The sequence below is a fragment of the Chinchilla lanigera genome, unplaced genomic scaffold (genome assembly GCF_000276665.1).
Source record: "Chinchilla lanigera isolate Chin_1 unplaced genomic scaffold, ChiLan1.0 scaffold00109, whole genome shotgun sequence".
Lineage (NCBI taxonomy): Eukaryota > Metazoa > Chordata > Mammalia > Rodentia > Chinchillidae > Chinchilla > Chinchilla lanigera.
Genome location: NW_004955510.1, coordinates 6,287,382 through 6,304,695, shown reverse-complemented (window position 1 = coordinate 6,304,695; position 17,314 = coordinate 6,287,382). Strand labels below are relative to the sequence as shown.

Here is a 17,314-nt window from a genome sequence, read left to right as displayed (position 1 = left end):
GGCTCCTATGCCACCATCTAATTTGACCTTTTCTCTCCCTGCTGCGGTCCTGGAGGCCCTACTGTCTTATAAGATTTTGGCCATGCACCCAAGTCCAAGGTGTGTCTCCTACTCACGATAGCCTTAAAGAAAGCTGTGCCCTGGAGCCCCTGTACAGCACCCTGACACCAACCCAGCCTGTTCCGCAAGCTCAGCCCAGTTCCTTCTTCCCAGGATTTACCTGGGGCTACATCATCATCAGGTTTTTCCATCTGGCTGAGCACCAGAGGATCCTGTCTGGTAGGAACCCAGTGGAAGCCTGTCTAGGTAACTTCTCCAGCCCAGCAACTCAACCCCAGGTGCAAGGGTGGAGGTGTCAGCCAGGTATCCCACTCAGGACAGGTGTTGCTCTCTCTCTCTCCCTGCAGGTCACCTGCATGGCCCACACCCTTCTTCCTGAAGCTCTGCTCCTAGCCTTACCCAGAATTAGGGTCCAGTAGGACTGGTGGGGGCCTCTCTGATCTCCTCCTCCTGGAGCAGGGTAGCAGCTGGCCTGGGGATGAAAATGAGCTCTGGAGCTAATGAACCTGTTCATATGAACCTGGCCTTGAATTTATGGAAGCTGCTACCTCGTTGTGTTACTGGACAAGGTGCAAGGAGGTCCCCAAAGCTGAGATAAGGAACACAACCACCTGACCTGTAGAATAGCGTTGCAGGTTCACTGACTCCCATCCCAAAAAAAGGAATTTGTAGGGGCCAGGAATATAGCTTAGCAGCACAGAGCCTGCCTGGCAAGCACAAGGTCGTAAGTTCGATTCCCGGTACCAAAAAAACCTAAGAGACACACCCATGCCATAAAAAAATAATTTTTAGGACTCATCAGTAAGAGAGATGGGGAAGGTTTATTAGATAGAAATAAAAAGGAATACACTCAAAGAAATAGAGGACAGGCGTTAAAGAGAGGAAGTTCCCAGAAACTGCTTCACTCTGGGGTTGCAGACATCAGGAAAAGGTGGCCCACACCCCCACCCTAGAAGGATGCTGGCCCATATCACAGGTATGAGCCCATGGTTTGGTGCTGTTTTTGTTAAGATGGATAATACAAGCATTCTTTGACTTCTGTCAACCTCTTCCTTTATCTTAGGTTCAGGCTCCTACTCTACTGTCTCATTAAGCCAACTTACAGACTTTGAGTTTTCCTGAGGAATTTGGGGTATGATGGGTCTGGAAGGAAAGAAAGCTAAATTTAATCAAGGGAAGACTAATCTGGACACCTTGGGTGACTTCAACAGGGTCCTGGAAGTCACAGTCTCCTTAAAAGTACAATTTTTAGTTTAAGTTTTAGCACGTCATGACCCAGGAAATTCTAAAAATGCTCAGTTTACCCAAACCTCTACATTTCTTAGCCAAAGCAGACCATCTTGTTTGGTTGTGACTTTTGTTAAATGCATGTGTCTCTCGCCCTGTGGCCTGCAGTTCCCCAAAGGAAGATTTCTAATCGCGCCTCTCCCAGATATATAAGTGAAGGAGCAGGACTCAGTCCAGTTCCTCAAGCTTGAGCCTGCCCCACAATACACAGGATCAGAGTTCTCTTACCTACTCGGCAGCAGCCTATGAAGTTGGTGGGAAACAGGACTCCTAGGCCAGGCAGGAAATCAGGCTAACAATGTGAACCTCACCCATTCTCCTGAACAGGAGGGGTGGTTTTAATCAACTCAATAACTATTGTTGGAAGGAAGCTAGGGTCTCTGCCAAGTGGAGTAAGCTGCCATAAGCCAGGAGACCACAGGGCACGCCTCCAACAGCCCAGCCCCAAGCTCCGCCTCTGTTATGCAAGGTGGTCATCACACTGCATTTTGCAGCTGTGGAAACTGAGCCTCTGATGTTTAGTGATGGTCTCAGAGTGGCAGGACTGTCCCTGTGCTTGAACTGTCCCAGGGGAAACAGTGTCCCCAGCATCATGCTGTCAGGATGAGATCTGTGAGAATATCTGGAAAGTCCATCTTTCTGCCCAAAATGTGCTACATGCAAAATATTTGTGAATATTCATATCTTAACTTCCATACTACTTGCTGCCCTCCTAACTTTGAACTTTTTCTATTATCTGCTGAGAAACAGTTGTTCTGGGTAGCAATTGCACCTTGGTGACAGATGGGCCTTGGCTGCATTCAGGAGCAAAGGCCCTCTGCATTCTTCTCCTCCTCACCTTAACATGAAAGGAACTAGGCCAAAGGGCATGTGTGATAAAGCTGAGCTGTGGCTCTCCCCTGCCTGGGAACCCTAACTAACTGTCCTGCAAGCCAGTGCTGTATGGGAAAGCCTCAGGTACCAACTGCAGGGTTGCCATGGCAGCAGGCAGCCCTCTGACCCCACCCACCCTCACATACACACACATACACACACACACACACACACACACACACACACATATGAAATAGGAAATATAGAAACAGAAACAGACCTCCAAGCACTGGCAGCAAATGCTAGCCATCAAATACTTGCTGATCACTTTGGGAAATGTCTCTTCACTGAGGAGTGGTTGAGTGATTTGGGAAATAACTGTTTTCTGGCTTAGATCTCTGCATTTGGTAGACAGCCTGAAAAGGAGGAGACCCCTTAACCCCCAGGCACCTCCTCTGTTCGCTTGTAATTATCTCACAGACTCAGGGGCTCTGCAGCCCACCCAAGGTGTTCTCTGGCTCATCTTCACCCATGCACCTGCAGCTCTAGCGCTCCCTACCTGCACTAGTGCTTTCTACAGCTAGAAGTAAGCAATAGGCCAGAATGACTGCATTCTAGAGTAAATAAGCAGAAAGATCTGGAAATAAGCAAAGTAGACTCCATTCTGTTCCCAGAAACAATAAAAACCCAAATGCCTATGCCACACAAATATACCACTTGTGATGAAAAGACATCACAAAGCTTTACTTATTGCTGTAAGAGAAGATTTGAAAATATAAAAGCCTGAACCACAATGTCACTTTTTCCCAGAGCAATTCATGAGCATCATACTACTCTAGTGAAAATTGTAATGAAACATTTTAAGAAATTTGACCAAAGTGATTCTAAAGTTCACCCAAAATAATAAACAGTATAGAACCTTTAAGGAATTTTCTTTTTTTATTTTAAATGTTAAAAAAAAAAAACAAAACAACAATGAAGACAAAATCAAAACAACACAAAAACAGCAAAAATGATACATGACCTCAAAACAAAATGATAGGAATTAACCATGGTTGCTACATTACATAGTGACGGAAATTTTGCCTTATCCTATATCAAGACCTTAAGCTCCAATAATTAAAATAATGGTCTCATAAAATGACAGTCCTAAATCAACAAAGCACCACATGAATTAAATAGGCAGTGCAGTTACAGCCATCACCCGTGGTGATCAAAGTAGGCATCGGGCACACTCGGATGGACTTCTGTATGTTTACTGCATGTTTAATGATTTTGTAAAATTTGACAAGCTATTGAGAAAAAGACTGAAGCTTTGTCTCATGACATAATAGAGTAAATCCCAAATAGTTTCCAATGTTACCTAGACAAAAAGTATTACTAATAATAAGTAGAATAAAATGCAAGTAAACTGTTTCAGCATAGAGATCCAGGTAAGCATTGAAGCACAAAGGAAATCACAAAAGAAAATAGTCACGGGCTTCACTGTCCCCATTCGTTCAGCAAAGATTATTCCACATCAGGCACTGGGGACACAGAATGAACAAGAAGAAGAAAGTCCCACCGTCATGATGGGTTTACATTTTCTTTGGGGAATGTTACAGGGTGACAAACAACTGTCCAGAGAATCAGACATCACTAATATGCCAGCCAATGCCTGGCTGGCCAGAGCAGACTCTGACATTTACACTGAAAACAAATCAGTAAAAGTCAGTCAGTGGAGTGCAAGTCAGAAGAGCTCCTTCCGAGCAGAAGAAGCAGCCAGTGCAAATGCCCTGGGGCAGCTTGGGCTTGGTGGAGCGAAAGGCAGGAGTCAAACACTGTCTTTGTCAATCCAGTGGTCAGGTTGTTCACAACAGTGCTCATTGTCACACATATGGGGAAGAGGGAGACAGACACCCATCAGCCATGCAGGTTGGAGTGTTGACAGGAACAAGCTTTGCCAAAGCAGTGGTCTTATGTCTGGGCTCACAGATAAAAGCTCTCTTGACAAATGAATGATCAAATGAATAAACGGATGGATGAGCATGCCCAGTCAGACATGGCCCTGCGATTAGATTCATGGTCATTTCTGCTATAAGGAGGCTTTTCATATCTGATGTATATGAAGGAACAAGAACCGAATTTGAAGACAATTGTGGATGAAGAGGAGCCCCTGTGACAGTTTCAAGGGTGACCACAGCAGAACACGGCTCAGCCACAGTGGGTTGCTTAATCTGTCCAAGTACCACCTTCTCTGTCTCACAAAAAGGGATAAAAAGCAACTCCTGAAGCATGTTGGTTACTTTTCTCTCATTGCTGAGACAAAATACTCAACACCCAAAATGAAGGAAGGAAAGGTTTATTTAGCTCACAGTTTGTGGAGGTTTCAGTCTGTAATCAGCTGGCTCTAAGGGAGAGTGGCATGGCACAGGCACAACACTTCAAGGCAGCAGAAGACAGCAAAGCAACAAGAGCAAAAGATGGGGAGAGAAAGCCTCTTTTCCTCTTGTATACCATGAGCAGGCTTTGCCGCTCCCTGGGCAGGTGTAGCACTCACGCCATCTCACTGCCCTCCTCTTGCACAGGATGAGAATGTTGCAAAGTGAGACCACTCAGCCCCCATGCTGAGTCACTTAAATTTCTAAACTTCTCAGCTTGACACAATGTATCAACCATTACATGACATTTTAAAGAATGCTAGACCACACCATGGTAGAAATAAGGGACATCCAAGTGTGCTAATAAAGCCAGGAGTCCCCAGGGTCCTGTCTCCAGATCCAGTCCAGGGCCTTCTGGTAGCTGCCTGCACCTGGCAGCAGATTCCCTCTTCAGCATCAGGATGGATGGAGACCATTCTGGCTCCTTGGCTGTTGGGGACATCAGAAGAGCAGCCACCTGCCTGGGAATGTCCAGGGCTCACAGGATCATCCCAGAGCTGCTCTTTCTCTTTCTGTGCTATTGTTTTCCTTCTGCACTTCTCAGAGCATAGCCTCACAGTAGAGGTGCTAAGATACAAGATGCTCCATACGATTGTAATTGGCACCTTTCCTGGGGTGGGGACTAAGATGGTCCTCTTTCCATATGTGGGAGAGGGTAAGGACACAGCAGAAAATCTCTACTACGAACTGGGGCAGAGGGAGGAGATTCCCCATCTCCATCAGTTGCCAAGCCAAACACTATTTCCTGCCAATGCCAATGTCTACTGAGATTAAGAATGTATCTGTGGTATAATTTACCAGTCAGTGTAAAAGTATGCATGGGAAGGGTCCATAATAAAGCCAGCTGAAGTCCCGAAAGAGGAAGTTTTGTGGATGCTCTGGAATTAAGGGACCTAATTTTGTCTGTTGTGAATCTTTCAAAAACAGAGCTTGAAAAATCTTTCAAGCCTTGTCAATTAATTTTAAGGGTTTGAGTACATTGTTTTGCTTTGATGAGTGTACCTGGCATAAATTCATTTGTTATTTGCTGGATAATTTTTGCCCTAGTTTGTCCAGCCTGTGAACAGTTTTCCCAAGTGGCATAGAAATTGTTTTGAGACTGACAGGTGTTGTAACGTTAATCTTGTAATGCCTATCTGTGACCTATTTATCCTTACAAAGGAGACTTTTTCTTTGGAAATCAGACTCCCTTATTTCCATGAAGATCAAACGTCTTGTTGGCTTTTAAGCGGCTATATCATTTGCAGCATTTAGGTGTTCACTTTTGCTCTTGAAAAAAGTTCAGAAACAAGTAAAAAGGAGTAAAAGAGCCAAATTACTTACAGGTACATGTAAAAAAAAATTAAAACAAAATAAGAGAATTCGCAAAAATTTTAAACTAAGTACGCAGATGAAATGAAATATTTAATCAGGAATGGAAAACCAAGAGTGAATTCACCAGAAAATACTTGCAGTTCTCACAGACAGAATGTGAGTTCTTAGAAACCAGAAAGACACTTAAGTGTCTTTACCAGAAAAGGCTCACAGAAAACTCAGATGCAAGGTTCTTTAATTAAGGTAGCCTTATGCCAAATAGATCCCAGATAAATTCCATGGGAACTCCCAAGCAAAATGAAGGGGGCTCCACCTAAAAGAAGATACACTGGGCAGAAAGGTAAAGCATAGAAAGGCAGGGAGCACAGGGCTCAAGGTGGGTACCCTTACCTGGTCCCCAGAATCATCGATGTTCTCTGCAGGTGGTCTTATTTCACATCCCACTTCTGACACCAAATACTAAGTTACCATCAGAGATTCTCCAGTGATGATGAGTTTACTGGGGAGACACAGAGCATTGTAATGGGAACATGCATTGCAGGATAGACAATGGGCATATTTAAAGGGCTGAGGAGAGGAAAGCTTGAAAGGCAAACAGGGATTGCGTAGTTATTTTAAAGCAGTACTCCTTGGCCACAAGGATTCATAAAAGGGTATTCCAGTATCAATAATAAAGGTGGCTTTGGAAGAACAGACAGTTAATGGATAGATGTCTTTATACGAGTACTTTTATGTATAAGGGATTTAAATAAAAGGGAAGAGCCTTTGGGCATCTGGATCTACTGGTTGCTATGGAGCTGTGTATTCGTAAACCCACTGATCCGAAAGCTTTGCAGTAGCTTTGGTTCAAAGGTGTGGTTCTGGCAGAGACTTTTGCAACTGTGCTTCTCAAGCAAGCATGCATGAGATCCTATCCTTCATAAACTCAGCTTTATCTACTTTAATCTTCATTTCTATTAGTACTTGAGACAAGTGGCTCCATTTTGATTGTGGTTTGATTTGATTCACAGGCAACATCAACAAGGAAGGCCACACTGTCCATCCTGATGGGTCCTAACCTCACCCCCTTCAACTGGCACCCACAGCCTCTGGCCCAACTCTCCCTAATGCCTTGGTGACCACCCCTCTCTTCTCTTCCTTACAGGGGAGGTGCCCCAACATCACCCTGTTGAATCCCCACTGTGCACAGGATTCCTGTGGCCAGAAGATTTGCATCCAACCCAGTAGGAAGTACTGCCACCTTACACAGCCACCCTGTGCCTCTAGGACCTGTGCTCAACCCATCAAGGAGTGCTACCCCCTCCCACGGTGCACCCCAAGGATCTGCCGTCATCCCAGCAGGGATTGTTTCACCATCCCAGAGGAACCGAGCACCCCAACGATGCACCTATCACCTAGCCAGGAGAATATCTATGCGCAGTGCTACCTCCCATCCAGGTGCTCCAAGAGTCCTTCCAGGATGCTACCGCTGCTCTCTCCCTTTGCCCGGAAATCTGCAGACTTCCTTGGCCCCTCCCGTTCCCACCGCCCAACCTCTAAAAGCACAAAAATCTATGACTAAGAGATCTTTGTTACTAAATTGAATGTAATGTATTTGGTCTTGGTTTATCATCAAAAGGTGTTGGGTTTTGTTGCCGATCAGAAAGAGATTATCATTTGGGAGATGCTCCAGTCTAAAATATAACTATGCTACGTCTACCAGGACACATACCCTGGTGTCCTGTTGGTGCCAGGCAGGGATGAGGCCTGTTCCAAATAGCACTGTCACCAAGGGCTAGAAGAACAGGCATTTATGCCAATTTCCTTATAAGAAAAGCCCCAAAAGTATCCAAATACCAATACTATGGTGAATCTACTTCCCTCTTTTGCTAAAAGAAGTACTAGAATTTCTCATTTCGTGCACTGTATGTTCCTGGTTTTACTTTTTTTTCTTTTTGGCTACCCAAATCTTGACCACATCCTAGAAGGAGGTGAGTCCTTTCTGGAAGAGAGATGTCTCCTTCCAGAGGCCCTGTGCCTTCCCAAGCCTGGGGGCTTTCAGCAGATCCCCTGCACTTCACCGGAGCAGGTAAACCTCCCTTTGGGTCCAGCACCAGAAAGGTGGGCACTATTACCTGGTCCCCAGAATCACTGATGTCCTGTGCAGGTGATCTCATTTTACATCCCACATCCTATGTATAGCGCAAGAATCCTACCGCCCAACACATGCACCACTGTATACCTGAACATCCAGGAGCGGGGCACATGGGCAGGAAACCAGACAAGAGGCTGAGAGAATCTCAGGAGGGTCCCCAGGGGGCCAGATCCAGCCTGATCAGTCATCCCTAATCCTGAGAGTTAATTAGACAGCACCTCCCATTCACCCCCATTCCCTGGGGGCCACTTTCAGCTTTGCAGGTGAATTTCTGTCAACTTCACACAAGCAGAAAAAGGCCAGGCTTTGAACTTGACTCTACACAGGTTTACCAGGATGGGCCAAGATGATCACCCCATCTCCAAGATTGCAAAGTGACTAGGCTTGCTGAAATGGCTCATGTCACATGTGGAGGGGTCGTTCACAAGCTTCCTTAGGTCCCATAACTTTGACCTTTCGTTCATTCCAGGAATTGCTATTTCTTGTCCCTTCTCTGACTTCTCTTTCCTGCACTGTCCTGAGCTGCCACTGCCTGGACCCCACTTCTGGGTGCCGCCTGCTGCCAGGACCTGGGTGTCGCCCACCCTTCCTGGCCCCACCCCTCTCTGGCAGCACATCCGTCTCTGCCTGGGTGTAGGAGACTTCCCTGAGCTCCAGGGAAATGGAGTCACAGCACCAGGGATGGACTCGATGGTCTTGTCTGGCCTCCTTGGGAGACTTGGTCCCACAGCAGCTGTGGGAGATTTGGGGAACAAGCAGCCCCTCCACAGGGCACAGCCTGACAGTCTTACTGGAATCTGTGGCCAAACTTGGTCAATTTTTTGTTTTGTTCTTTGCTCTTTCTTCAAGTGTGTGCATATAGAGATTTTTAACAAAGATGTAAGCATCCCCACTGTGCTGCTAGACAGGGAGAGGTATTTAAGGGTGCCTGGCGCCAGGCTGGGAGGTGCAGAAGGGAGAAGCGAAGTTGCCATGCTTTGTGGGGAGGGACAGACACTCCTGCAGGGAGTTCAAACACAACACCTAGACACAGGGAAGGCTTCAGTGGAGTCCAGGTGTGGCTCAGGAAGCATTTGGGGTGGATTTGTGGGCAGCTCCTTGTCTGTGTCAGGACTCCCATCACTGAAGGCAATGACCCTGGGGTTGTAGATCCCTTGGGTTCCTTCTTCTACTGACCAGAAACCTGGGTCATTTGAGCCAAAGAAATACACATTGGCGGCATATTTGCATGTAGAGTATGTTAGCTTTCTCATAGCTGGAACAAAATACCTGACACACACAACTGGCTCACAGTTTCAGTGGGTTCAGTCCATGGTCAGCTGGTAACAAAGCAGAAACAGTATTGGAAGAGCACAGTGGAGGGAAGCTGTTCATATCATGGCAGCAAAGAAGCAGAGACAGAAAAAGGAGGAGTGCAGCTGAGTGGTGACAGGCCTAGGGACCCAGAGTCACGTAGATGGCAAGACTGAAGGCCCAAGCAGGCTGGAAAATGTCCCCAAATCTCTAAAGTGTAAGTCTTTTAGATGAACAGCAGCAAACACATCAGATACCACACGGGAATGTTCCCCAGCTTGTGGGTAGCTTGTGCTCCCTCCTGCCAACTGGGGAGTCATCAAGGGAACATTTCAGAAACCCTGCCCTTGGACTGTCCAGACTACACAGAAGCAGGATCTGAGAGGAGGTAGTGAAAGGACAGTGTAGGTCACTGGCCTGGGGTCAGAAGGGCAGTCAGGTCTCAGTGACCAGATGCTGCAAAATCCCCAGGAAGCATTCTTGGCCTTCTCTCCTTCAGGTCCTCCTGCTCTATGGCCATGTGGCCTCTGAACTCTGTCCCTCCCATCCCCCTGCCTCTGCTTCCCTCTCCTGTGGTCCTGTCCTCTCTATGCACCTGGCTGCCACTACCCCTGACAAACCATGATTGCCTGTCCTCTGCCCAGATGACCTGTGGAAGCTGACTGGCTTCTCCCGGGGGCCATTGGTGAGGAAAAGATTACAAATGGCCCTTCCTGGGTCAAGTGTCTGTGCCAGTCAGCTTTGCCTTAGGGTAGTGAAAACCCTGAGGTGACTGACTTACTGCTCACAACATGAGTTAGGGGGAGGAAGAGACTGGGGTCTCACAGTCCCCTTCAGGGCACACCCCAGTGACCAAAGATGCTGGGCCTCCCACGTGTCGGACAAGTACTCTACCACTGAGCCATGCTCCCAGCCCAACGTACAGGCTACTGTAGGACATTTCAGAGCTGAACCAAGGCAGTATCCCTCCTGGTCTAACCACAGAGTCATTTCACACAAACATAGCTGCTGTGGGCTGTGCATAGAGTTTAGCAAAACTTTTGTGGACGTAGCCTTGGGCAGGGCAGGCACCTCTGGAGTTGTCTTCTACATGCTGAGGGTCCTGACTATCTGTGTCCCATGAGTGGTCTGCCACCCACATCCTTTATTTCTGCTCCTTTCTGTCACCTCCTCCCCTTCTCCTGTCTCCTAGGAAGCTGAGCTGTGTGGGCAGGCAAAAGCCCTTAGCTCTGCTCTCCCTATGCCTGCCCCTGCTTCTCCCCACAGGTCTCATCTCTGCCTGCTGTCCTCATCCTACAACTAGCCTGTGCCCCCTTGGATGGGAGGACTGGGCCTGGACAATGAGGGGACAAGGGAGCTCCACCCTTTGTGTGCAAGAATTCAAAGTCTGGGTTATTAGCAGCAAACCCGTGCGCTGGTTTGCAAGGGCTCTGCTGTAACGGAACATTATAGACTAGATGGCTTAAAAATCAAAATGTGTTTTCTTACACTTCTGGAGGCTAGAAATCCCAAATCAAGGTGTATTTACTTTCCATGACTGTAACAAAATACCTGAAATCATCAATTTGAAGAGAAAAGATGGTTTGCTTTGGTTCATAGCTTCAGTGGCTTTGAGCTGTGGCTGGGTGGCCCAGTTGCCTTAGGGTCTAAGGTGAGGCCACACATCATGGTGGGGAGAAAGCGCTCCACTCATGGTGGCTGGGAGGGGAGAAAGGAGGGCCCAGGGTCCCCATCCCCTTCAAGTACATGAGCCCCACCTCATAAAAGTTTCCTCCAATCCCCAACAGTGCCAGGCTAGGGGCTAAGCCTTGCATCCCTAGGCCTTAGGGACACCTCCAGTCCTAACTATGGTGCAAAGTGAGGGCAGAGTCCAGAGGCTCTGACTCCCTAGAAGGCTTGATTGTAAGTGGCTGCCTTCCCACCATCTCCTCCCACAGTCTTGCCTCTGCCTGTGTCTGTGTCCCCATCTCTTCTTAGGAAGACCTCACCCACTCTAGACAGGGGCCAAGCTCCCTCATGGCCTCTTTTAATTTACTTCATCTCCAAATTCTGAGACAGGCTTAGGACTTCAATATAAAGATTCAGCAGGACACAGTTCAGTGCACACTGGCTTTTCTCAGCAACATGGTCAGAAGCTCCTCTTCTGATTGGCATCCTGGGGCACATTCAAAGCCACAGTCTTCCTCAGACTCCATCGTCATGGGGGAGCTGGGTGCTACGGGCAGGGTCCCTCTTGTTGAGGTGAGGATGGGGTTCACACACTGAACTCCTGAGCAGTCGCTGCCACAGAGTGGGCTCCAGCATTTGATGGCGGCTCAGGACCCAGCAGCTTAGCAGTTGCAAGTTGATGACAGGACCTTGGAGAAGCATCATCTCCTCTAACCATAAAGAGCCAGGGATTGTGGGCCAGAGTCTGGTCATTCTCTGGGTGGTGGCTCCAGGCTCCTGGTCCCTGTGGAGGTTCTGGAGCTCTAAGGACATCCAGGCCAGAAGGCCAGAGGTTCACCTCAGGAGACCAGTGCTGACCTGGGAGTAAAACTCAAGGATACAATTCCTTGTGACCAGAATTTCCTGGCTCACCATGGGTAGACAGGGCATCAGAAGAAAAAAGCTCTGGCTCAGAGAGAAGATGGTCTGGGAGATGGTCCCCAGGGATAGGAAAGGCCTTCCTGCCTGGCTGGACCTCCGGCATTAGGTACCCAAAAGCCACCTTGAGGCCAAGGATGAAGAGGTGAAGCCTGTGTGATGGTAGATTGGTCCAGAAGGTGGCGCTCAGAGCTTATATTTGTCTACTAGGTCTCCAAAATTGACTTCTTTTGGATGTGTTGCATTTTTTTATTTAAAGACAATAATTTAAAAAACAATACAGAATTTCAAAACAAGATGATAGGAAATTAACAATGGTTATTATATTGCATATTGTTATTTTCAAAGTAATTGCTCAGATTACCAGATATAGACATGTAAAATTGATCAGAAAATATAAGCATTAACTGTTCCTTTCAATGAACTAATAGAAATTCATAGTATAATTGTCTTATTGTGAAAAAGAAAGAAACTGCACAAAAAGGAAAGAATTAGTGCTGGGCGTGGTGGCACACACCTGTAATGCAGCATTCAGGAGGCTGAGGCAGGAGGATCACTGAGAGTTCAAGACCAGCCTAGGCTAGAGTGAGCTCAAGGCCAGCCTCAACTGCACACCTTGTCTCAAAAAGACCAAAAAAAGAGAAAAAAATAACTACTATATTATATATTCCTTCTTTTCTCCTTTTCCCATATAGATATATATAGATATATAGATGATAATCAAAACTGACTTTAGAATACAGTATCACTGCAAAATCATGGATGAAATACGGTAGAGACTTCTGTCTCACCATTCAGCTGGTTTTATACTCATGATGTGTCCCCATACCCATAATGTCACCTTGGGAACTGTTAGAGCTACTTTTCTTTTTCTGAAGCCTGGAGGTATTTATTTAAAACATGGGCAGTCAGGAGTTGCCTGGCAGGGGCATCCTGCACCCCCCAAGCCCACAGCACATTTCCAACCCAACAGCTCCTACAAAAGACACTGTCTTTCCTGGACAGCAGGACAGGCACAGGGCTGTGCCAGGCCCTCTGCAGGGCTGACATCAAGCATCTGAACACTGGAAATGTCTGCTTCTCACTCACGCCACTGCCTTCCCCTTCTTCCCAACATCAGCCACCTCCTCGCCACTGCAGGCTTGGGCACCTGGGTGACCTCTGATTCCTGCAGCCTACAGATGGTTGTTACCCAGCCAACTTCAATATCTGTGTGACTCCCCATCCAACACGTGGGCCTTGACCAGATTCCTGAGTTATTGCACTACCAGCCTTCACCTTGTTACTGCCATCCTTGTCATGACAATCTTATCACTACTGTCCTTCACCTCACCGTCCTAAACACACACATTTTTGCTAACACTGTGATGTTTCCCGCTTATAGACTTGTTACTCCCATCCCGTTGTTTATTTAACCTTGTTTTAACCTCCTGCCCATCCATGTCTCCATTTTCCCTCCAGCGCCACCCACAGAGCAGGGTATGTGGTCACTCTTGCTCAACGGGTTACCTGTCCTGGGCCCTCTCTTTTGTGTCCCACACTCAGGATAAATGTCTGACATGGATGGAGCCACTTGCTTATCTTTTCTGTGCCCATGCTAAGCTCTGAAAGCTGCCAGGGGAAAATTACACCACTAGGCATGGTTAATGCCCAACGCCCTCAACCAAAGTCTACATGCCAAGTGCATTTCAAGGCAAAGCTCAGCTAAAACTTAGTGAGAAACTAAGTTCTCTAAGTGCCAGAAAACTCTTAGAAGCATCTTAAAGGAGGAAATTTCAGGGAAGTCAGGTCATTAATTGGCTTCCAAAACCTTGAAGGTATGAGAACAGGCCTTATGCCTAATGGGCTATGATGATGCTTCATGCCAGGCAGGGTTAAGAGAGGAGGATTCAGCCCTAGGGAATATAGATTTGGGATCTGTTCCTCATGAGCAGGAGCTGCAAGGAGCTAACGCCCAACCTTGTTAAACAGAGTGTGCAACCGCAGGCCCTGCCCAGAGGGCCGCACGGCTCACTGCCCCAGCTCTATAGTAGGTTGATGCAGAAAACTGACCAAAGCTGACACTTTAACCCATCTGTAACTGATGGACTCTGACAGGTTCCAGCCGAACCAAACACAAACTCTGCCTCTGAGACACTTGCCTACGCCGGCACTGGGATTTGGATGGAAAACCACCTTCTACTAAAGACGTCTAGGAAGGAAAATCCTAGGAAGCTCACCAAGGAGAGTGGAGACACAAGACACAAGAAATAAAGAGGCCAGAGGAAGAAGTAGAGCGCGTACATGATCTAACAGGGCCATTTAAATGAGAGGGTGACAAAGGCTCAAAAAGACAAAAGAAGGGCTAAAAACACAGGCAAGTGTAAATGACTGACAAGGCAGAGTTTACAAAGGACCAAAGCCAAGTTTGGAAAGGGCATTAAATCGGAAATTTAATGCAAGCGGGCAGAGCTGAAGAGAGAAGAGGAAAGAGAGGAGAGAGAGGCTTGAATGGCACGTGGAGCACACAGAGGCCTGGGGTGATCTGGAGAGTGGGGTACCCAGGGGGAGGTGGGGTGGCAGCTTCTCCCCACTCAGAGGCTGGGCTCGCACACAGCTGGCTGTGCTGACTGCTGCGAGGGAGCAGAGTAGTGGAAAGATTGTGTGGCCGGCCGCTCCCAAAAGGGACTCAGAGGGCTGGGCAGGGGTTGTAAGCTGACGGAGGCTGGAGAACCAGCCCTTTCTATGGGCCACATTGAGTCCTGGGTCTGCCCACCAGTGGTTACAAGTGCTGTTTGGGAACCAGGGAGTCTTCACACAGGTCTGGTGTACCAAGTCACTCCGAGTCTGAGCGATATTCAGGTTAGACGTCTCCCTTTAGGCCAGGGTGGTGTGTCTAACCTCCACCATCTCCCACCTTCACTCCTTCCTGCCACTTCTGACCTGTGGTCTTTTCTCACCAGCCACAGAACGCAGAACCAGCCTCAGGCTGAGCACTGGTCCCAGAGTTCCATGGAACTTAGGGGCTGTCCTCAAGGTCTGCCCCAAAGAAGTCATTGTAAAAAAAAAAAAAAAAAAAGAAGTCATTGTACCCTGCATGTCCCACCACGTGGGCCAGCCCCAGGAGGAAGCCCCAGGCCTTCTTCAGCATGCTGGGGCTGATCGAAGACCTCCTTTGCCTGCACAAGCCCCTCCCAGAACCGCCACCCTACCCGCTTCTTTTCCTCTGCCCACAGCCTTCTTTCCCTCTCCTGTGCATGCATCTCTCCCTTCTGCCTGCCGGCTATGAGACGAGTTATCCGGGTGCCCGCACATGTGATGCACAGCTAGACACAGGCACAGGCTGCACACAGGCCACAGCTATGCACACAGACCCTGCCTAGGTCCCCTTTCCCCTCCACCTTGCTGCCTCCCAGCCCTCCCTGGTGATCTTCAAGGAATCTGCAGGGTCCCTGAGAGCGGCCTCCCTGCACAAAGGGCCCAGACCAGGTCTGACCCTTGCTGCTCCTCTTCATGTCTGTCCCCAGTTTGCTAGGCTGGGCTATCAGTCTCTGCTTCTCCCACAGCAGGGGCTGAGAAACCAGCACCAGGCACTTTGGTCAGGGCCTACAAGAAACTCAGAGCTCTCTGAGGTGTGAGTGATAATTGAGGTGGGATCTGGGGACACTTGGGAGCTCAGGCAGACTGGGTCCTCTGCACCTCAGGAACTGGGCCAGCTTCCAACACACTCATGGCCTCCTGTGGTCCTTGCAGGGGCTGGCGAGGGGTGGGATGCACAGAGTACAAAGAACCCTTCCCTGAGGACCTGGCCGGGGTGTTTGGACCGTCCCCAAGCTCTGTGTGACTCCAGGCCAGAGCTCACTCCTCAGGGTCCAGGGCAGGAGCAGTGAGGTTCCATCACCTACTCCTATCCTGGCTCAGAGGCATTCAGTGGCCGTGGCCACCTGGGTAACCCAGGGCAAAAGGATCACTCGAGACAGAACTGGAGGACCATGGTCTGCCTTGCTGCGTATCCCAGTGCCACTGACTCAGGAGAGAGGAAAGGCCATCAGGACAAGGGGAACAGACATGAGGCCAAATGTGGGTGCAGGGGCTGGAGATCCAGGTTGGCTGAGGCAGACGCATGAGGCCAGAGAGTGGTGGTGACGTGGAACTTGACAGATGACACTAGGGTGGGAGATTGAGCCCAGGGGTCCCCATAGGAGAGGAGGTGTGCGGGGAGCTTTGAAAACAAACTCAGGTCATCCCAAAGGGCCACCAGTGTCATGGGAGGGGAGCCTGGCTGGGAGGAGGCCACACAGGCCCAGTCTGCTCCCAACCTATGCCTTACCTTGCTTGAGGCCCTGCGGATCACAGAGGGCATGGCCAGGACTAAAATCAGGCCACCCTGAGCTGACTTTGGAAACTGCCCAGCACTGGGGTCTCCCAGCCAGGTCACTTGCCATAGGCAGTTTCCCAGCAGCTGAGATGACAGTGGAGGCTGCCATGACCCCTTGCCCTGCCCCTGCTGCTGGCTGTTTCCCCAGGACACTGCTGTTGGCCCACTTCTTCCCTGGCACTGCAGCTCCTGCCCAGTCCACATCTTTAGGAGGAGCAAACTACAGGAAGGAGTCCTGACCCAGGGTCAAGAAACCTGAGTGCACAGCATCCTGGGGTGATTCTTATCTGCCACCCATAAGGTGTCACTGAGGGCTCCATGGGCTGGAAGAGCCCTAAGGGAGGCTTCCTGAGTGGAGTGGTCCCAGGATTACGCTGAAGGGTAAGTGGCAGGTAGCTGGGTTAAGAGGTGGCTATGGGGTCCATGGTGCTAGCACAGCCTTCTAGACAGGTACCTCCAGGGGGCAAAACCCAGAGAAGCAAAGGTAAAGCTCCTTTTCAGGGACAGGGCCCTGCTCTTGGCCACAAGCATGTCCTGGGTCCCCACGGAGAGCAGGAGCCGGTAAGTCTGGGAGGCCAGGACAACGGTGACTCTGCTCCTCCAAGGCACGTCCTGCTGACAGATTCACCTCATGCTGCAGGGGGCTCGTGTCTCCTACTCCAGCAAGCTTATGGCACTCACATCCACATCCTAGTGCTGTGACAGAGACTCGAGTGAGTGGGGAGGCATCTGGACTGTGTGATGCCCCTGGGGATGGAGGTCCTGTGTCCTGGTGTCCTTTGTTGAGCCCCCACTGCATCATCAGTTGTGTAAAAGCTGAGAAACTCAAAGGATAGACAAATGAAAGGACAAAATAAAAGACAGATAATTTGCAAAACAGAAGGGGGCCAAGAGATAGAGGAAGGAGGGAGAGGAGGGGAAGGAGGGACATAAAAAGAATTAAGATGTGCCATGCAGGTGCACCAGCTCCCCATGATGACTGTGATCATTAGGTACTGCAAACATCCACTAATAAAAATTAAAATTAAAAGAAAGAAAGAGAGAGAGAGA

The 17,314-nt window shown here is 48.7% G+C and overlaps 1 protein-coding gene across 5 annotated transcripts in view; it reads left to right on the top strand.

Annotated features, from left to right (window-relative positions):
- Antxrl (anthrax toxin receptor-like) overlaps positions 1-7,487 on the top strand; it is a 45,825-nt gene extending 38,338 nt beyond the window's left edge. For all 5 annotated transcript variants that reach the window (XM_013506339.1, XM_013506340.1, XM_013506341.1 and 2 more), the window contains one exon: positions 7,039-7,487. In XM_013506339.1, the coding sequence (XP_013361793.1) occupies positions 7,039-7,455 (417 nt within the window). In that variant the 3' untranslated portion in view covers positions 7,456-7,487. The remainder of the gene's footprint in view (positions 1-7,038) is intronic.
- The last annotated feature ends 9,827 nt before the right edge of the window (positions 7,488-17,314 follow it).